The 22,581-nt window shown below is 39.1% G+C and overlaps 2 protein-coding genes across 2 annotated transcripts in view; one reads left to right on the top strand and one right to left on the bottom strand.

Moving 5' to 3' along the window:
* The first annotated feature begins 2,542 nt into the window (after positions 1 to 2,542).
* Positions 2,543 to 10,812, top strand: twist3. The gene is made up of 2 exons (XM_056449458.1): positions 2,543 to 3,483; positions 10,365 to 10,812. The coding sequence occupies exon 1, from the start codon at positions 2,717 to 2,719 to the stop codon at positions 3,314 to 3,316; it is 600 nt and encodes a 199-aa protein (XP_056305433.1). The 5' UTR covers positions 2,543 to 2,716; the 3' UTR covers positions 3,317 to 3,483; positions 10,365 to 10,812.
* Positions 10,813 to 13,627: 2,815 nt separating this feature from the next.
* hdac7a (histone deacetylase 7a) overlaps positions 13,628 to 22,581 on the bottom strand; it is a 119,175-nt gene continuing 110,221 nt past the window's right edge. The window contains 6 exon segments of the mRNA XM_056450028.1: positions 13,628 to 16,596; positions 17,644 to 17,785; positions 19,656 to 19,737; positions 20,655 to 20,735; positions 20,737 to 20,789; positions 21,433 to 21,551. Of these exon segments, the coding sequence (XP_056306003.1) occupies positions 16,554 to 16,596; positions 17,644 to 17,785; positions 19,656 to 19,737; positions 20,655 to 20,735; positions 20,737 to 20,789; positions 21,433 to 21,551 (520 nt within the window). The 3' untranslated portion in view covers positions 13,628 to 16,553.

Genomic DNA, 22,581 nt, shown 5'->3' with positions numbered 1-22,581 from the left:
GTTAAACTCTGCATGGGCGTCCCTGGAGAAGAAGGCAGGAGCATATTGTTCCCCAGAATCTCTCTGTGCTGTTCAGGATTAATGGAGCATCACAGAAGTGCAAGTTACCTTTGCCAAGGGCACTGACACAACCCCATACCATGACAGACCCTGGCTTTTGGACTTGTGTCTGGTGACAGTCTGGATGATCCTTTACTTTTTTGGTCCGGAGCACAAGGCGTCCATTTCTCCCAAACAATACCTGAAACACTGCTTCATCTGAGCACAGTACATATCTCCACTGTGTGATGGTCCATCCCAGATGCCTCCGAGCCCAGAGAAGTGCTTCTGGAAACTGTTAACATAGGGCTTCCTTTTGGCACAGTAGTCAAAATTGACCCAAAGTGCCCTAAATGTGTGCAGTCTTCATGAAAATAGAAAGCATTGTCATTTTTTCTTATGTTGGGGACAGTTTCACCAAACTTATAAAGCAATTGTTTAGTTTTTCTGTCGTTAAAATGGTGCCTGGGTCATTTTTGACCCGTAAGTCAACTGAAGGGTTATGAGGTGCAGGATGTAAAAGGAGACCTTTGTTTCGCAAAAAAACACTTGCTTTGCACCTGAAACTGAGTTGCACTGGCAGACGATGTTGTTACAGTAAAGTGTCTCCTTTGTCCACTTGTGATTGGATCCACAAAATGGCGTCTTTATTTCAGGTGTGAACCGAACTGCAGATAGCCAACACACACTCACAGCTCAGCCAGAACTCTGATTGCTTCTGAAAATGGCTGACTTTCTTCTCATCTGCTGGCCAATGTATAAAAATAGCAAGACAATACCAACAGGATAGAGTTGCATCTGTTGGTCACTCAGTCAGCGGTCTGAAACGCCTTGGTCTTACATCTTCTCTCTTTGAAATCGTCGCTGCAGCCCGCAGCTACATTATAGATCTGTCAGTTTTTAATCTGCTGGAAGACATCGAGACACATGAGAGACTGGAGGAAAACTGGCCTATTGTTTGTGTCTGTAACTGTTGATTAGAGCTGCGTTTTAATCCTCTTTCAGTCCTGCTCAGAAATGAATTCATTGTGTTGTTAAATGTCATACCCCTGCGCCATGTGCTTCGCTTCTGAAAGTAATTTTAAGTTCAGCAGGACATTAGTTATGAGGTTTATGAACTATCACGATGACAGGACGCAATCAAGGCAGGTTTCAAGTTCTCATTTAGACTGACACGTCGGGTTTAGTTTTAAAGGTCAAAACCAAACTGAAAATATTGCTGTAATTCGTGACCAGATCTCTTTTTGTGGTCTTGGCCAGTTCTCGCTCCAGACAAACAAAACACTGGCTAATAGTGTACTGAGAAGATGCACATGATAAGATAACACAGATCAAATACAGCACTGAGCAGTCTTCACATGTTAGCTTGATTAAAGATCGCTTTTGTTCGATAGTTTTAATCTACATTTACAATCTATATATTGCACAAATCCACTAACATTCAAGTGCAAATGAAACTGCAATGTACAGTTGAAGACTAAATGATTAGCCCAGAGCTCCCATGTGCTGTTTAATGGAGGTTTCAGAACACTTCTAATTTAAATAACTCATCTCTAATAACTGATGTCTTTTCTCTTCACCATGATGACAGCACATAATATTAGACTAGATATTCTTCAAGACACTAGTATTCAGCTTAAAGTCACATTTAAAGGCTTCACTAGGGTAATTAGGGTAAAGTTAGGGTAATTAGGCAAGTCATTGTATAACAGTGGTTTATTCTGGAGACAATCCAACACTAATATTGCTGAAGGGGGCTAATAATATTGAGCTTAAAATGGCTTTAAAACTATTAAAAACTGCTTTTATTCTAGCTGAAATAAAACAAATAAGACTTTCTCCAGAAGAACAAATATTAGAGGGAATACTGAGAGAAATTCCTGAATCTGTTCAACAGCATGTGGGGAATAATTAATAAAGAACCCACATTTCACAGGGGGTGAATACTTCTGACTTACACTGTGTACGCGAGCTCATATTCCCATGGTTAAATGTGCAGGTATATTAAATGCGAATGCAGCACATGGACATGCTGTTGTTTGCATAGACCCACATGACAGTGATTTATATTCTCACTCAGCATGTCCAAAATAACGGTTAGTTTACCTTCGAGAACCTCACTGTGCCATAAAGTCAACAGAGCAAGCCAAACAGCAAGCCTTCTTCTCCTCCGCTCCGTCCTATTGTCTGTGCTGGAGAGAGAAGAGGAGGTGTAGGGTGTTGGAGGGGGTGTCTTTGGGCCGAAGGCTTGTTTTAGGAGAAATCTGGAACCAATAATGCTTCAGACAATTTCAAGAAAACTCTACAGCAGAGTCTCTAACTCTAACTGCCCAAGATCAAACCCCCATCCCGAATCCTCCAATCACAATCTACATCACCTTCCTGTTTCCTCTGATCAGCTCCACCCACTCAACCAATCCAGCCAATCCCTGCGCACAGTAGGCAGAGCTTCAGAAGACCTTTATAAAAGACCTGACAAGCAGTCAGTGACACAAACAGCCACATGATACACACACACACATGCAACACACACGCAACACAGAGATTACATTTGATTTCTAACAACAAACCAATGGCTGTGTAATCCTCACAGAGATCCCATAACACACACTCCAGTGTTTAGCTTTAACAGTGGTCACAGGTAAAGCAGGAGCATTGATACGGAGGACTGATCGTCATGCGAGAGGAACAGACTTGTGGAGATTTTCCAGAAAGTGGGATCCTTCCCATTGAAGAAGAGCAGGAGCGACGCCCCAATAAGTGTCCGGTTGTGGTTTCTCCGCCGGCGGGCGCACGCAAGCGGCTGACGGGTCCAAAAAAAGAGCCCGTTTCACAAGACGACAAACCATCATTGGAGAACCCATCAAATCTGGCTCCCAAACGTCCCAAAAGAAGCTCTCCGTCATCTTCATCGTCTTCTTCATCCTCTCTGGTGCCCGTCGTGAGTTCGGTTTCTCCAGTTCCCGGACAGCCCTTCGAAGATCTCCACACACAACGAGTGATCGCCAACGTTCGGGAACGCCAGCGCACGCAGTCTCTGAACGACGCCTTCGCCTCGCTCAGAAAGATCATCCCCACCTTGCCTTCGGACAAACTGAGCAAGATCCAGATCCTCAAACTGGCCTCCAGATACATCGACTTCCTCTACCAGGTCCTGCAGAGCGATGAGATGGACGCCAAGCTGGCCAGCTGCAACTATCTGGCCCACGAGAGGCTGAGCTACGCCTTCTCCGTCTGGAGGATGGAGGGCGCCTGGTCTATGTCTGCCACTCACTAAACATCCACTCGTTCCTCATCCCAAAAACTGAATCCCGTCTGAACTCTGATCCTGATTATCGTCTCTATATCCACTCCACACGGCCTCCGACTCACCCTGCCATGACCCGACCCTGCATAAAGATGACCTCTGACCTCTTTCACTTTTTCTAAATCAAGCCTTCACAGGTACGTCGTAGACCCGCAGAGCCTCTACAGTAAACACAGCTGTTTAAAGATGATTTACAAAAATATGGGAACACTTTAGTTTAGCTTACAATACACAACATTTACTGATTATTACCTGTGTGTTATTAGGATATCAACTGTTCATTAGAGGTTATAAAGTCTGATCTTACTCTGCATCGCTAATCCTACACAACACTTAAACCCAACTACTGCCTTGCTCACCATTAATAAACAGATAATGAGTAGATATTGAGCTAAAAGGCCCAGTTAATGGTTAGTTAATAGCATGAATTACATATTAAAATAAAGTGTGACTGAAAACCTGTCCATTTCTCCATCACAAATGATATAAAATTATATTAATGATAGAGTTTTCAGATCATGATGAGCGGTGTTTGGGCAGCAGCGTTTGCTGTTTGTTCAAAGTACTCAGAGTAGGCAACATTTGACGTGAAACCTTTCATCCTAAAACTGTTCAAAACACCGTTATTCTCTTAGGATAATTTAGGAAAGTATTTAATCCACTTCAGATGTTGACTACTGTAGTTAAAATGAGGCGAATCAACACAATTCTTAGAATTTCTTGTGACGACTTCATTGTTTTATGTTCAGTCCACTTGTTAAGTGTTAAGTGAGCTTAGCGGATTTGTGTTGGGACAACATTAATGAACTGTGTCAAACCTGCATCTCCTACAGTGTGTATTCACCAAAACCCAGTTGATGTGAAATTGTGCATAATCACACATGCACCAATAACAGCTGATCTGTTGCTGGAAACTAACAAATAAGTAGAGTTTATAATCACAGAAAATGTCAAGAGTCACATTGGTAGACGCTGCACTTATGTATTAATAAGCTCTACTCAACAATAACAAACCTCATTAATTATTGCGTGTATTAACACAATGAGTTAAAATGTAAGTGCTATCAGTCAGGGTTTAGGAAAGGAAATTAGTGTAACTGCGCCTTTTTTGTGGCTTGGACTCAGAGCGCAGGAACCGAGCAGAAGCTGAACTGATGCTGTTCATCTGAAGAAGAGTTCAGGAGACTCAGGCAGATTTATAAAGCAGAACGACCAACATTCACAGCTGAAGTCACAATTATTATTCACCTTCCTGTGAATCTTTTACTCTTAGTCAAATATTTACAGAATGAAGTGTAATAGATTTCTCTCAGTATTTCCTCTAATTTTTGTTCTTCTGGAGAAAGTCTTATTTATTTTATTTCGGCTAGAATAAAAGCAGTTTTTAATGGTTTAAAGCCATTTTAAGGTCAGTATTATTATATTAGCTAAATACGTGAAGAATATCTAGTCTAATATTATGTGCTGTCATCAGAGAAAAGACATCAGTTATTAGAGATGAGTTATTAAACTATTATGTGCAGAAATCTGCTCTCTGATAAACAGAAAATGGCGAGTTATTCTGACTTCACTGTATGTGAACATGTAAATGAGAGAAAATAAATCTAAATTAAAAAAAGCATTGCGCTAGTTTTGAGTCGTAATCTTCAACCATTCAAAGCTAATTGTGTGTATATTTTATATAAGTCTATACATATTATTTTTCTTTTTTTCACTAAGCGTCATAACCACAGAATAAATACAGACACATTACACATGAACACACGGCTTTGGAAGGACTTTTGTTTGCTGTAAATGTTATTTTCTAATGAATGTTTGTGTTTTACGGCCATAATCTGCTTAAACATCGTGTTAATTTAAAATGAGCTAAACGTTTGCAGATCTGTCTAAACTAACACTCATAAGATCACTCCAAACCCCAGCTTCATTTAATCAAGATCCAAACTAATCACTAATACTTTATATATAGATCTATAATTAAGCATTCGAGCATATTCTGACAATACAGCGCACGAAAAGTCTTAATTCTGGAGTTTTACCGCATTTATTACTTGATTTAACACAATCTTCTTATTTTTATAGACAACATTTATAAAATCCTGATAATAATTGTAAACTATTGACCACAGTAAGCAGTTTGTCATTAATCAATAGTGTGTTTAGCTCATGCGAGTGTCTCTGCGGACGTTCTTCAGACATTTCACTTTCTGCATGATTGTGTGTTCCATCACACACGCACACTTCTACATTCATGACCAGATTTAGGCCTATGTTAGTACATGAGTAATAACAGTGCAAGGTTCATTAGTTAGTGAACAGCACTTCTACAGCATTCATTAATCATCGTTCAGCATTCACTGATGCATTATTAACATCACTTTCATGTTGTTGATGTGAGTTAGTGTGTTCTAACAATCAACTTTTTTAACATGAACACATATAGAAATGCATGTATAGTTGCTCACAGTATTACTAACCCAGCCCTGTTGTAAAGTGTTGGCCAGTGTAATGACCCTGCATCTCCAATCTGCACGTTTGGCCACATTATTTTCGGCTGAGCGTCCCGGCCATGTGTTGCTGTTAAAGATAACGGGCAACAAAGAAAAAGCATGAAAGGCAAATAAAAGTGAGTGAGAGGAAGCAGGGAAAGGTGGAGAGGAGTCTCCTGTAGCCCACGGGTGTAAAGCGGCATCTCGTATCCAGTGTCGTGCAATCAGAGGCGGCCGGCCAGACATGCAGGAACCTAATGATTGGAAACAGTTGTGGGCTGTTACTGAGGTGTGTGCGTGTGTGTCTGTCTGTGTGTGTGTGTGAGATGCATGCCATACACACACAAATACAGTTGTTGCTATAAGGGATACAGCTGCGGCTGGAAGTTACTGAGAATTATTAATACAATTATTAAATTATGCATTAATTTGTATTATATTAACGTCTAGCCCCACCTCAACCCTCACAGTAATGTAAAAGCAGCAATTAAACTGAGTATTATTCATGTTCTTCATGAAAACACCTACCCTAAACCTAACCCTAATATTGATGTAAACACTGTAATTATAGCAGTAATTGCCCATATTATTTATTAAATTACCCAGTACATTGTATTTTATTAACATTTTCCCCCTCATAGTGATGTAAAAGGAGTAATTATACAGAGGATTATTCATGATAGTTATTAAATGACCCATGCTATTGGTTGCTAGCTCATTGTTTTATCCGGCCTTCATTAATGTAGAGTTTTAAGATGTTGAAATGTCCTGTAAATCTGACTGAAGCAGAGATATTCAGCAGACTCTATCTGAAGGAGCTTCACACATCTTCTGTGCTCGTTTGATGGAGGAAATACACAGAGATGCAAATGAAAGCAGGCATGGTCATCAGTGCTGCATGTCAAATCAGATTCAGTTTTGTTTTGAGGTGTAGGATCTTATACTCTGCTTTTACATGCCACAGCATCTTTACTGACAGTACCTTTCTGAGAAACATACATTTGAAGATTAACGTCCTAAACTCCTTTATAACTTGACTAGCTGTGTTTACAACCAAAGAAGCTATTTAGATCAGACAAATGAGACACACAAGTGGAAGATAAATAATTTTGAATGTGGGCATAAATAATCTTCAAAAGCTTACTACACTGAAAAAAGTGTTGCATGCAAAACTGTTGCAAACAATTTATTTGTGTGGAATTTAAACAAACAAATTAAACTTAATAGAGTTCAACTTAGTTTGTTTGTTTAAATTCAACACAAATAAATTGTTTACAACCACTTAACGTAAAAAATTGAGTAAATCCAAGGAATCATCTTTGAATTATTTTTTCAGTGTATATTTCTGAAAACAAGACTGCATCATTAGCTTGTCTTCTTGATTTAAGAATCTGTGCATATGTGGACTAGAAACAAGACAGAAATGGTGTGTTAACAAGACGTTGGTCTCAGCAGAACTCCTGAATACAGCAACAGTTAGAAATAATAATATGCTGTAGTAATAACAATATCCTGTAATAACAATATCCTGTGAGCAGAAATAATCTTTTACCATTACATTAAAAACAAATGTGATCAACAAAACCTGTATATTAATATAGGAATACAAGAGAGGGCTGCAAAAGTTATTTATTCCCACTATTAACTAGCTACCTGTTATTAATTCAGTTCAGTTCATCTGTATTTCTCCAGCGCCTCTACACTGTAGATCATGTGGCAGCAGCTGAACACTGAAGCTCTAGTAAACTGAAGCTGTGTCAGTTCAGTTCAGTTCAGTGTGGTTTAATCTTCACTGCTGAACGTCCAAACACTGAAGAGCAAATCCATCCATGCACATCTCTACAAGGCCCAAACCAAGCAAGCCATCTCTCCTCTTGCCAAACGTCCTGTAAGATGTGAACTGTTTATTAGTGATTATGTATAATATATATAAGTATGATCTTATTATCGCTAATCCTACACAACACCTGAACCCCACTACTGCCTTTCTCACTATTAATAAACAGATAATGAGTCATTTGCGCCAAAGATTGTAATTAAAGGTTCATTAAGTGTGGAATTACACCTTTAAATAGTGTTAATTATTATTCTCACTCAGTGTGGTAATAATGATTATTAATGCAGATGAAACTGCTGTAATAATCACTGAAGAGGCTGTAATAATCGGCTATAATAATCAGTCTCTGAACTTCAGCAGTGTGTGTGTGTGTGTGTGTGTGTGTGTGTGTGTGTGTGTGTGTGTGTTTATGATGAGTGATGAGAGATGTGATGCTGACTTTATGCAGACTCAGCAGGTTTTCTGATCGAGTGTCTCTGATTGGCTGCTGCGTTCATTAGCTCAGCATAAATCTAAAAACGAGATTGGATAAATAAAAAAAGTAAAAGTTCTCATCTCATGCAGTACATTCCAGATCAAGTTTATTTGTGTAGCATTTACTATAATTATCAGTCCAAAGCAAAGGTGCACGATATTACTACAATACAGGCAAACTGAGAAGAGTGAAGGACACATGTAGGGGGATGTGTTTAAACATATATATATCTGTGTGTGTGTGTGTGTGTGTGTGTGTGTGTGTGTGTGTGTGTGTGTGTGTGTGTGTGTGTGTGTGTGTACAGATGATTTCAGAATTATTCGCTGTGCTGTGACATTTTAATTCTTTTTAAAACATTTCCCAGTTTCTGTCTATCGGAGAGCAGATTTCTGCATATGAAAGTGTTAATAACTCATCTCTAATAACTGATGTCTTTTCTCTTCATCATGATGACAGCACATAATATTAGACTAGATATTCTTCAAGACACTAGTATTCAGCTTAAAGTCACATTTAAAGGCTTCACTAGGGTAATTAGGGTAAAGTTAGGGTAATTAGGCAAGTCATTGTATAACAGTGGTTTATTCTGGAGACAATCCAACACTAATATTGCTGAAGGGGGCTAATAATATTGAGCTTAAAATGGCTTTAAAACTATTAAAAACTGCTTTTATTCTAGCTGAAATAAAACAAATAAGACTTTCTCCAGAAGAACAAATATTAGAGGAAATACTGAGAGAAATTCCTCAATCTGAGAAACATCATTTGGGAAATATACACAAACAATTCACACCATTAACTAACCTTTAACTAAGAGTTTTAGCTGACTAATCTAACAATGATCAGTTTATTAATATTGAGGCACTTTAAAAGTGCTAATGAACACTTCATATCTTCACAATAACAGCATGATCTGTGCCTTGTGGAAAGTGTTCATAGCTGATGTAGTTTGTGCTATATTTGTGTTTACTGTAAAATATAAGGGTCGCACTTTACAAGGACTCCTATAACTGCAGTAATGTCCTGCTTTTATGAGACAAACCCACACGATTCCAGCTCCTGAAATAACACATAGATCCATCTCCTGCAGTACGTGCACCGATGCAGACCGTAAACACCTGATCACTGTCTGGAGGCTTCAGCTAAACGTACACTTTATTTAAAGGTGATGTAGTTAGAGTCGAACCATTCAATCAACCACTGAGTGACATTGATTCATTTCACACACTCAAACGATGAAGCTTGCTGTTTACTCAAACTACTTATGTAAAATGAGCTGAATCAACACAATTCACGAGGGGTTTGTCTTGAGGAAAACTGAATTGTTTTATGTTCAATCCCTTTACATTTGTGAAAAGCTAACTGAATCCTTCATGTGGGATTGTGTGGAGCCCAGCATCTTGTACATGTTCTTACTCTATGGTTGTGGTTGTAACGGGGCTTAGCTTTAGGGTTAGTTACATGTCATTATACATAATTGTAATCACTATAGTAAGTGCAATGAACATCTGTAACTACAGTAAGTCATCTGAAACTAAATGTTAGCACATTGTTATAAAATAATCTGCATAATCTCGTATTGAGCTCAAGAAAGCTGCATGTATAACTATATACTGTTAAATAAACCTGCTGGTTTTACTAACTCATTTCTTTTCCTATATACTACTGGACTAATTATTCTTCAAGACTCTAGTGTTCAGCTTAAAGGCTTAACTAGGTTAATTAAGATAATCATCCGATAAAAATGGCTTGTTCTGTAGCAAGAAAATAATAAATATCTATAAATAAACATTTTATTTAGACTTTCTCCAGAAGAAAACACTATTATATTAATCCTGTGAACATGTCTTGGCTCTGTTTAACATCACTGGGGAAAAGTAATCACCATTTCAGGGGAATCCACTAATAATTTTGCCTTCAATATTGCCTGTACAGAAACTGAACACTTCAGTATTCACAGTATCATTAAACCAATAGCTAACAGTATGAACTGCTCATTATCTGTTTATTAATAGTGAGCAAGGCAGTCGTTGGGTTTAGGTGTTGTGTAGGTATAGGGATGCAGAATAAAATCAGACTTTATAAGTGCTAATAAACAGTTCATATCTTAATAATAGGCAGGTAATAAGCAGGTAGTTAACAGCATGAATTGTGAGCTAAACTGAATGTCAGCGTAGGGTTTATTGGGATTGACATGATCTCTGTGTGTCTCAACAGTTTCCCACAGTCCCAGAGGCCTTCATGCTTCATCTACAAGCCGACAATCTTCCCCTTTTCCTAATGGAGCTTTACAACCAAACGCAGACAGAAAGACTCTGAGGAGCGGAGATGAGCAAAGCATTCCCACAAGCCTCTGAATCCAACACACTGAGCTGAGTGGAGGTGACTGCTGCTGATTTGAGATCAGTGTTCCTCCATGTTGACTTTATTTTGGACTCAGATGTGGGCAGATATTGACTGTTTTGAGGTCTCCCTAACCCTGACCTGATGGATAAACGCTTCACCTGCTCTTTATATTGCTTTATTAAGCAGATGTGATGGTGTGAGAGGGATTGTGCTTGTGTTTTATGCTGTATATTAGCCATTCAATCCTGCTTCTGTGACAGGCAACACAGTGTAAACCACCAGTAAATGTAAAATAATAAAGGTAACGCTTGAAGATTCACTCTGATTCCTCTATTAAAAGAGACTTCTACTTCAGAAGTGTTATGGCCTTTAATGGGGGAAATCAATAATATAGAGGAGGAAATCAAATAAACAGAGAGAGAGACGTTTAGAAAGCTGATCATGATGCTGCTTCAGGATTCAGTCAAACTAAACCTCAGCAAATGTATAAAGATCACAGGAGTTATTCAACAGTATGATGACTTGGCGATTATAAATATTTCTAAAATAATGATGAATCAATGGCCGAATTTAAAAAGCTCTACAGGATCCAGGCAGACGTCACTAATCGCTTAATATGGATGAAATGTCAGCTAAACTCGGTCTTGGGGGGAAAATAAAACTAGAATGAAGTGTACAGTGATACCTTGATGAGCCGCTCGTTTCAAAGAGTTAGTCGTCTGACTGTTACTCTGTCTTAGCTCAGGAAAAGCTTTATAAGTTGATAATTAATCAATAAACCAACAATAAAATAAAATCCAAGACTAAAGTAAACCTCAGAGAGTCTTTTAGATTGACAGATCTAGCTGTTCACGTTTTGGCCAACATGTTTCTATAGTGTCCAGACTAAAACATCAGATAAACACAGTCTGCAAATGTACTTGTGCAAAAATAAAACTAAAATCAAGTCTACAATAAGATAACTGGATGAATTCAGAGTTTGTTGTCTGATGGACAGAGGCCAGTGGGCAAATATGGCCAAGGTTAATCCCCTACTCTTTTTCCAAGGACATCCTGGGATTATTAATGAGCACAGAGAGTCGGGACCTCGGTTTCACATGTTATCTGAAAGACGGCGCTCACTGAGCAGTATAGAGTCACCATCAATATATTGAGGCATTAGGACCCATACAGACCGCAGGTTGAACGCCCCCTGCTGGTCACCCATCCAGGTACTGAGGGGCGCAGCCCTGCTTAGCTTCAGTGGGCGACTATGTAAGAGTAGCAGACAGCTAGCTTAACAACACAATGAAGTCCAAGTTTAAATAAACTCTAGAAAGTTGGATTAATGGATCTTGCTGTTCCCGTTCCCGCTAGTGTGTCCATATTATCCAGTCAGACATTGCTAATTACTTAATTAGTATAGAGCATGGTCTAAACTGGGTCTGCACATAAACTCAGCATTATCCACTTGAGTTTGAGGCTTCAGTGAACGCATGTCTGGTTGGCAAGGAATAAGATGGAGCGGCCGGCCACAAAAGTGGTGTGTTCTGCTGTTCAGCGTGTGTAATTAGCAGAGGCAATTATAATGAGCATGTTTAAAGAGGAAAGCAGAAGCCTTGCTGATTACAGTAGAGGCACGCATAAGAGGAATGATACAGTCCCAACACTCGCTTAACTGAAAATGCATGCGAGACGTATCTGACGGCTGCTTTAACATCAAATGATCTCAATAAAACCTGGAAATCAGCATCCGTGTGCTGTCGAATTTAGCCAGAGATTAGCTGAACATTCTCCATTAATATTGACTATTTTGTTGGTTGTGTAATGATTAAACATTAATAGTTGCTCATGTTAAAATAACTAAAAGAACATTACACCATCTCCTTTAAACGGTCTATTGGCAGTGTTTCTGAAATCACAGATTGACCATTTCATTCCAAATGTGTAAAACCACTGTGATTTGTGAGGTTGTATTTGATTGTGTCTGCTAATGATCACAGATCGTCCTGTATTCAGCTGTAACTACAGAGGAACAGCAACACTGAACTGTCAGATTAATACACATTAATAGTGGTACAAATTAGGACTGAAAAATCGGATATTCTGTTAATCCATGACATATATATTCTGATATGAATACAGTTTCAGCACCTGGCTTGAATGTCTCCATCTGAAAGATTTGATCATTTTAGACTGATTAATCGATCGATAGCATGTATGAACACAACAAAGAAAGACAAATGATTGAAATGAAAATGTTGAATGGATTTCTGAGGAGTCAGGCAGTATTCAGGAACAGTGTTGTGTTAATGGTGTCTATAATAATAGTGTGCAGTCTCTGTTCTCTAAATAATTCAACAATTCATCGTTATTAAAATGTATAATTTTTGATGCCTGAATGCTTTTAATATCAGAAACACATGAAGTTATGATCCAGACTCCACATTGCAGATATGCTCATAATGCGATATCTATGCTGAAACCCTACATTATGCAGTCCTAACACCAATCTGATATTTAATATCGAGGCGTTTATGATATAAATGATCTAAAGTCAGGTTTGAGATGATTATGATTGTTTTTTATAAGGTCAACACAGTTTTTCTGAAATAACACCATCGGCTGTATTTTGGTGGAGAATGCGGGCATCATTCCCCACAGGTTATTAGTCTGTTTCTAGAACTGTGCTAAAATAAAAGGAACACAGAATTTATGCTATAAACAATAGTGTCTCACTGTGGCCTTACAGCAAGAAGGTCTCTGATTCGAGTCTCGGCTGGGTCAGTTACTGTTTCTGTGTGGAGTTTGCATGTTCTCCCCGTGTTGGTGTGGGTTTCCTCTGGGTGCTCCGGTTTCCCCCACAGTCCAAACACATGCGCTACAGGGGAACTGATTAACTAAACTGGCTGTAGTGTATAAAAGTGTGTGTGTGGATGAGTGTGTATGGGTGTTTCCCAGTACTAAGTTGCAGCTGGAAGGGCATCCGCTGTGTAAAACATATGCTGTAATAGTTGGCGGTTCATTCCGCTGTGGGACCTCTGATGAATACAGTGACTGAGCTAAGAGGAGAATAAATGATGTAAAAGCAGTGATCCACACGTTTGCTTCATTAGTCTGCTGTTATGAGAATAAAGTGAACACAAAAGCTCCAGTTCAGCAAACAAACATGTTTCATTTAATTAGGAAGATAGAAACAGTACAAAATAGACCTTTTCTATACACAGAGGAATAAAGGAGTGGGAAATCAATAGGTAAGTACATAAAAACACAGCGTTACTCTGTTAACAGATCCAGTTAGTGGCGTCGACAGGCGAAGAGCTCCAAGGCACGAGAGGTGACGTCTTTTGGTCGTAGGTCGATATTTACAGGAAACAAAGCGAAGAGGGAATAAAGGACATGATTAAGACTGCGCTGCTCTGCTTTTACACCACAGCGCTAACTCCTGCTTTATTTAGACAGAACACAAGCGCTTCCAGAGGTATATCAACACAGTACAAATGCACAGAGCTATGGTGAAAATAAGAGGAGGGTGGAGCGCAGCGGAATGTGGAGATCTGTTGGAGATCACAGCCTGAAGACCCTCACCGAGTGCTGTCTCATTCTGCTGGTGGAGAAATGTAATGCACCGTTTGAAGCGCTGTAAATACGCAACACGAGCGCCGCTAGTTCAGAGATTAGCTATGACTTCATCACCGTCTTCATGGGGGTCTGATGGGCAAAATCTACCCAGGGTCTTCATGAAAACACAGCGATACATGGACTATATACATGGAATCATACACGCGTCTAACTATCCACAGTGGTTTGGTACAGGCTATAAATCATTTATTGGTCAGGCAGGCGCTGGGCACTTGGGAAATATCAGAATAATGATGAGAATGAGAAGAAGGAATGCCTCCATTGTTCTGTTTGGAGAAACAGCATTTGTCAGCTCACCATTGGTTCTTGTAGTGAATGTGTAACACAACTCAAAGTGATGATTTAAAGGGGTAGTTCACTCACTGTTCACCCTCCTCAAGAGCTTATAAAGCTCCAGCGCATACCTGTCAACACTGGGATGTGAAAATAAGGGATATGCCCACCATAATAAGGGATTTTATGCTCATTTAATATTATTATTATTAATTAATTATCTGTATATGTCTGTTCAAACACGCACCAAAAACCCAGAGTTCGTTCCTCCTCAAATCACGTCTACAGAATTCGTTTGGGAAACGGCGTCTATTCATCACTATGGAGCGCGTCAGCTGACAGTCACGCACCGCTATATGACTGTTTGAGGATTGCATAGGCGCCTGTAATGGAAAGGAAGGGAATGCTGTCGTATTTATATTTATTTCAAAGTGTTTCATGCCTAAATAAAACCAAAGCACAGAACAGACTCACATTTGGGTGCCCCCTGGTGGTTCGGTGGTATGGGTTGTGTATAGGGAGGCTTGACTCTTTAATGTTTATCACCACCCTTCATAGAAAGACTGAAAATACAGGAGAAATCCAGGAAAATACCTTTACGGGATGATAGCAGGATAGACCTGTAAAATACAGTAGAATCCTGGGCAAAACGGAGGGTTGACAGGTATGCACATGTGAGCTTCTTTCTTCTACAAATGAAGATACTTTGACTTTAATATAGTAGCAAAAACAAACACTACAGAAGTCAAAGCTTACAGATTTCCAAAGATCTTCATCAGCTGAAGAAACTCAAACTGGTTTGGACAAATAAAGAGTTAGTGAAGACATTTGTGTGTGAGCTGTTCACTAGATAACGTGAGCCAGCGGGGCGTTCATCAAGACAACAGCGCAGTGGGAAACTCACACATGCAGCATCAACTGAGCTCCTCATGTGTCCTGCTGCAGCGTGTGGAGCGAAACATCCTGCATCATCTTCACTAGTGTAGCCTGATAAACATATCTGATGTCTGACAGTGACTGTCGCTCCGTCTGATAATAATCTCAGCTCACTGACGAAGGCGTACAGGTGGACATCAGCGGCTCACAGACATATTTAATACCACTATAAACCTGATCCACACAACTGCTGTGAATTAGACATCTCTGCGCCGGCTGTGGAAAACAGAGCACCATCCAAAAACAATGCATCCCTCGTAAAAGTCAAGAGAAGACCTGTGAGAGCAGAGCAATGAGGGGAACGCCATTAAACACAGCAGCAGCTCCACAAACCACTGATGCTCAGCTCCACTGAAGAGAGAGAGCCTAATCAAAGCCCCAACACTTCTGCTTATGCTCAAAACTGAGCGCGCACATGCACGCACGCACACACACACACACACAAACGCACGCACACACGCATTCATATTAGTTTGGTCTATAGTTTGTCTAGGGAAAGTGTAAGAACTTCCTGTGTCTGCAATATTAAATGTACAGTGGTCATTCTGTATGGATCTGTGTGTGTGTGTGTGTGTGTGTGTATACTGTTGCTGATAGCTGGTTTGTCCCTCTGGCCTTTAAAACATGGAGTCAGACACACACACACACACACACATCTCCAGCTGGGAGTGCAGGTAGATTGGAGCTGAAGTGATGTGTTGAGTGTAAAGCTAATGCAGAAGTAGAGCGTTGGTCCTCAGAGCTGTGGAGGATGTTCCCGCTTCACATTATGGAATGCACAGTGCAAAAATCAAGAGAAACAGGAGGATTTCTACAAAGCCACCGCTGTCCAGAGTCTGCTTTAGTGGTTAAACTGGGTAACAGTAATGACATCATAGAGCACAGACACCTTGTGGTTGCCAGGTGCAAGGAAACCCCTCTCTCTCTCTCGCTCAATAGTTGGCTTGTTTGTCAGGGCTTGTGAAGTGGATGACCTGCCTGTATGTCGATATAAAGATTGAGGAATGTCCGAGCGCTGTGGTTTGGCGTCTGCAGCTGAAGTCAACAGTCGGTTTGAGGCACTGGAGGTGAAGGATCGTCAACACGTTCCTTTAGTCAAACACACACACACACACACACACACACACTAGTGTGGATGGCAGAGGTGTATTATCTGGCGCCCAGTGTTGAGGTGTGAGTGGTGGGTGGGGTTTGATAATGAAGCCACGCCCCCTGAGGCTGGTTCACGCTCTAAAGGGAGTCTTCATCATGCTCCATGGGCTCATCTTCAAGGCTGTGGAAAATGAGGTTAATAGTTAGCACCATACACTCAACAACGCATCATTTCCTGCAGCAGTGAGTGTCAGAAGAGGAGTGGACATCTGATTTGTCTTGGATTAAAGATGAACAAACTGAACGCTGTTGTAAAATTGGCCTCCTGATGTTTTACAGTCTGCCTTTACTTCAGTCTGATGATGCATACAGAAGCGGCGGGGCTTTATTTCTGAGCTCCTCCTCTCATCTTTCACCAGCTACGACAAGACCAACAACATGTACTAGCACAATAAACAGTGTACATCTGCACTTCATCTGGATTTTAAGGTGTCTTTGTTAAGGCATCATACTAATGAATGTAACAGAGCACTGAGTAATATTGATCAGTCAAATACACAGGTTGGAGGAGGTTTTGATTCAGGATTATCTCAATTAATCTTTATTATCTGCATTTGTGAATTTATTAGTACAGTAGATTTTTCTAAATGAGTAAATTACTGCTGTTTATTAACCATTAGTACTGTCAATACATGAGCCGGAAGCTGCAACTTTCTTTTTTCCGTATTGTGCTGCAGTTCCTATAGAAACGGAATATTACATGAGAAAACAGTGGGCGTGGCTAGTTTTTCTACTGCGAGCTGATTGGATATAGTAAAGTAGGCGTGTCATTCAGAAAGATGGTGAAAAGGGTTTATGGAGAGTTATCACAACCTAACTGACTCCACCTCATTTCTGTTTGATGTCAAAGAGACAGCTGGAGGGGCGTGGTTAAGTGTGTTAGCCCCACCCACTACATCAGACAGACCTAATTTGAGAATTGAACTGAACTCAAACAGGATATTCAGACTAAAATTAAAGATTAGAAGAGCAAACTATTGTTTAGTTCTTAATGACCTGCACAGATGAACTGACCACCACTACACTAGCAATGTGAGCTCACAACATCACTATGGCTAGTTTTGATTTCATGTGTACTTTACAAATATCTAAGACAGATATAAAGCAGAAAGAGTTAGTGTTAATGAGAGAGCGTACACTATATTAATGTGATGCAGCAGAAATGCACCTGGTTTTGTTGGTCAGGACGCCGACAGAAAGAGACGCCATGGCATTGACTGTGTCTGTTTCCTCACAGTCTTTCCTCTGAGCGCCCAGAAAGGACATGCCCACCGTGCCCATCAGCGGCTTCAGGGAGGACCAATACTGACCTGACACACAGAAGAACAAGAAAACTCACACTTTTTACTCTTTATTTCATTCAGGACAGCACAGTAGATGCAGAATGAACTGACAGTACATCGATACACAGCAAGAATAGAAACAAACTGATGCTTATAAAGAACACTCAGCAGCAGAAAACACTGGAAAACCTAATATAATGAAGAAGCTTTGGGATTAACATATATATCCAACAGTTCTGTCTGGTTCTTGAATCCGATTGGCTGATAGCCATGCAATATTCTGCAATAACAGCACTCATCCAGCCACTTCACTCTTCACCCTTGTGTATCACTCCACTCACATACAGCAACAAGCAGCAGAGGACACTCTACATTTGACAAATATTGCAGCTGTTGGACAACATCATGTACTGCTGAGGCTTTTTTAGGTGAGAATGTAGTTGTTTAGATTGCAGCTATGCAGTTTATTTATAAGGACAGTGCCTATTTTAAAATATTCATCATTTCGGAGCATCTGATTCAGTGCATCAGCTGACTGATGGCATTTCATGCTGTTCAGCCTTATAATCTTAAAATGTGAGCAAAATCAGCTGTTCTGTCATCACTTTAGACACTACGCTAGAGAATCATTCTAACACTAGCTCTACAGTGACGTTGGTAAATGAGCAGCGGTTTCTGCTGTTCTGACGTCAGCTGCAGATGTCAATGAACAGTGGAAGAAAGTAGTTCCTCATACAAAAGGGTTTTGAGACTCTCTGTGTTTGATTTTCTTTTTATATACATGATTATGTCGTTGAACTGTTGTATAAACGCATTCTTACTCAATAAATGCACTGATAATATCCACAGATTTTTAAACAGTCATTTAAATCAACTTAAATTATTACAAAATACAACAAATATTATTTGAGGCCAAAAGAAGTACATCAAACTTTTCCAAAAGCTTTCAGTGTAGAAATTAAAACTGATTATAATAATGACATCATTTAATAAATAAAGATTCCTTATATTAAAGCATTATTGTGTCCTTATTGGAGCTTGACTGATTACACTTTGTGCACTGAGAACAGCTTGGACATTCTGCAAAACACTTCCCCCATGCAGAAATCTGATACATTGAAATATATGCAAATGATTTATTTGGGATTTACACATATAACAAATGTGTCCTATATGCAAAATATTACAAACCAAAACCATATTACGCTCAAAATATTGCAGAAAGAGCTGCTTGATTTTATTTAGGTACATTTATCTTAAAAATATTAGATATACATATTTATGTGTTCATATAACTGTTCATATAAGGTCATTTATGAACGCATAATAACATTTTAGCAAATATTTTGAACATATTTGAACAAGTTGCTAAAATATCTGAACATATATGTAATTATATCTAATATTTGCTCATGTATTTGTATATTTGTAATTAAAATGGTTACAAATAAAACACAAGACATCCATTTTTGGCAATACTTTGAAATAAAACTTGCATATTTGACACATTTTATATACGTGAAATCTAAATATGCGCTTGTGTATCATATATACAGTATAATTTGCATATACAGCATGTGCGTATATCAGATTTCACTGCAGGTTCAAGTGAGTATAGCACAGGTTTAAAGTGATCACAGAACGTTGTAAAATACAGAAAATACAGCATGCATGTAAACCCCAAACGCAGACAGACAGCATGGGAGAGGTAGTGTTGTGCGCCACGTAGAGCACGCATCCCGAACCCTTGTTTTTATAGGAATATTTTTGGCAGAGCCGGAGCCATGTGGTGCAACAACGACGATCATGATTATAATTAATGAGGAAGAATGAAATAAATGTGTGCTACCAGGAAGCTGGTGCATTTGAGGCTAATTGTGTGCAGACGGAGACTCACTGTGTATCTGCAGCACTCTCTGCAGGGACAGCACTCCGTTAGCGCTGGGCGTCTGCAGCAGGGTCGACTCGGGAAGAGGCTCCTACAGCAAAAACACATCAAGAAACACTGGTTTTGTTTTTCCCTTCGATACTGAGCACGTCATACCAGACTCTGTATGCCAGATCAGTCATGTTAACGCCCTTATATAACACCACTGCTCAGTGTATGTTCACGGTGGTGCAGGACTATGAAGGTGGAATGATAATGTACTAATACACTGTGCAAATACATTATGAACTCAAGTGTGTGTTTACAATGAAGAACAATAGAAAAGTGTTCAGTCGACATCATAATGAACAGCACAAACACAAGAGATGATGAGTTCTATTAATAATCAGTTAATAATAATAATAATAATAATGAGTTAATAATAATAATAATAATAATAATAATAATAATAATAATAATAATAATAAGTTAATAATAATAATAATAATAATAATAATAATAATAATAATGAGTTAATAATAATAATAACAATAATAATAACAATAATAATAATAATAATAATAATAATAATAATAATGAGTTAATAATAATAATAACAATAATAATAATAATAATAATAATAATAATAAGTTAATAATAATAATAATAATAATAATAAGTTAATAATAATAATAATAATAAGTTAATAATAATAATAATAATAATGAGTTAATAATAATATATACTGTATATACTGTATACTGTATATATACTGTACTTCCTCATACAGCAGGTTACATTCAGCTTAACTAAACTGGTTATTAATACATTCATTAACAAACATGAACTAATAAGTAATTAAGGTCGCCAATATTCACTCAAGACTCATGTTGTAGGTAATGTGAGTTCATGATTAGTGCATGCTTTAACTCATCATTAACTCATAATAAAGTCATGTTTGGGTTACATATTACTACTGTAAATCATCTGCACACTGTTATTGACAGAGAAATGTTGTGAAATGTTTACCTCCAGCCCCAGCAGAGCACTGACACAGGCTTCAGACGCGTCACATATGGCTGTAAGGTCGTGACCTCCCTCTAACGCTAGAAACCACACGTCCTCCTGCTAGCGTCATCAGCTGACGAGTCATGAAGCCGAAACCTGATGAGAGAACAATCTCCACATTACCCCAGGGTGTCCTTGGGCTCTTAAAAACCCTCGTGTACTGTTCAGACTGACTCTCCTTTGGTGATGTTGGTGCTGTTTTTCCCCCATTGACTTCCATTATAATCACATTTATTGACTGTAAAGTCATGACAGCAGATAATCATGCATTCTGAAGTGTTGCTGGTTTTCCATGTTGGGATTAAGAGGTAACATTCACCATTTTTACTGTTGATCATCAGGTGTCAGCATTAGCCCTTTAGATCGGCCTGTACTGAAGAATTTCTGGCTTTTATATGGAGTTCAGTGGAGTAAAACAGCAGACAAATGACACACCGTCCCTCTTCCCAACATGGAAAGCCAGCAACAGTCAAGAATGCATGATTATATGCTGTCATGACTTTAAGTCCAGCTTTAAATAAGAACATTATCAAAACTCTGGTCATTTCTGAGATGCTAATGGTCCAATCGGATTCAATGATCTATGCTAAGCTAAGTCTGGAGACCTGGAGATCAGCTGAATGGATTACCTCATGGTAAAACTCAACTCTTTAACTCTAAGAGAGGTATAAACTGTAAAACTGCAATGTTTCTTAAAGCATTCAGATTCAAAGTTGCATTATAAATAGAGATATCATACATTTGGCAGTGACTTTGTATCCTCCTAAAGGAGACGAGTGTCCTTCTGCAGCGTCGAAGCCTGAAGAGACCAAAACCACATCTGGGGAAAACTCCTGAGCGATGGGCATCACCACCGTCCTGAACAACACAAACACAACATTCACATAACGTTACATCAGACGTCTTTGCAAGTTAAAGGCACAGTTCACCCAAAAATACACCTTCTGTCATTGTTTACTCTCCCTTTATGAGTTTCAAACCTTCATGAGTTTCTTATTTGTGAAGATGCTGTAAGCATTGACTTCCATCGTATCTGATCATCTATCATGGAAGTCAGTGGTTACAGGTTTCATCAGAATATCTTCTTTAGTGTTTAACAGAAGAAAGAAACCCATAAAGCTTTGGAGTCAGTAAATAGTGAGTAAATGTTCATTTTGGGTGAACTGACCCTTCATGCAGGACCCCAAAATAAAATCTCAATTCATTCACGGTTTACTCAAAATCCCAACTCAAATAATAAGTCTATTTAAAGGGTTAGTTCACTCAAAAAATACTCATTCTGTGATTAAATATCATCACGTCGTCCCCCTGAGACCTTCCTCCATCTTTAGAACACAAATGAAAATACCGGAGGGTAATTGATGAACTAAACTGGCCGTAGTGTATGAGTGTGAATGAGTGTGTATGGGTGTTTCCCGGTGATAGGTTGCAGCTGGAAGGGCATCCGCTGTGTAAAACATGTGCTGGATAAGTTGGCGGTTCATTCTGATGTGGCGACCCCAGATTAATAAAGGGATTAAGCTGAAAAGAAAAGAAATGATGAACTGAACTAAACTCTGAACACTGGACTGAAGGGGTTTCACTGTACTAGAACTTCTGTGTTGAGCTGCTTTAACATGATCTACATTGTGAAAGAGCAGAATTAAAGATGAACTGAGTTGTTTTCCACTGTTGCTGTAATACTAAGCTATTAACAAAAAGCAAACAATAAAGGAATCATCCTGCCTGCTTTCATGAGGCTGGATCCACCAGCTCACTGTTGCAGCTCGAGTGAATCACTGTCTCCTCTCTCTCGAACTCTGATGCTAACAAACGCCAGGGCAGATGTCACGACTTCACGACTCACTGTCAGTGAGAAACACATGAAAGCTCGTAGGGTTGGGCGATG

This window comes from Danio aesculapii, chromosome 23 (assembly GCF_903798145.1).
Source record: "Danio aesculapii chromosome 23, fDanAes4.1, whole genome shotgun sequence".
NCBI classification, from domain to species: domain Eukaryota; kingdom Metazoa; phylum Chordata; class Actinopteri; order Cypriniformes; family Danionidae; genus Danio; species Danio aesculapii.
Note: the sequence above shows the minus strand (reverse complement) of the source record. Positions and strands in the feature narration are given on the sequence as shown.

Bases quoted from the DNA above. Each gene is read 5' to 3' on its own strand.
- twist3 (XM_056449458.1), top strand. From the start codon at position 2,717: ATGCGAGAGGAACAGACTTGTGGAGATTTTCCAGAAAGTGGGATCCTT.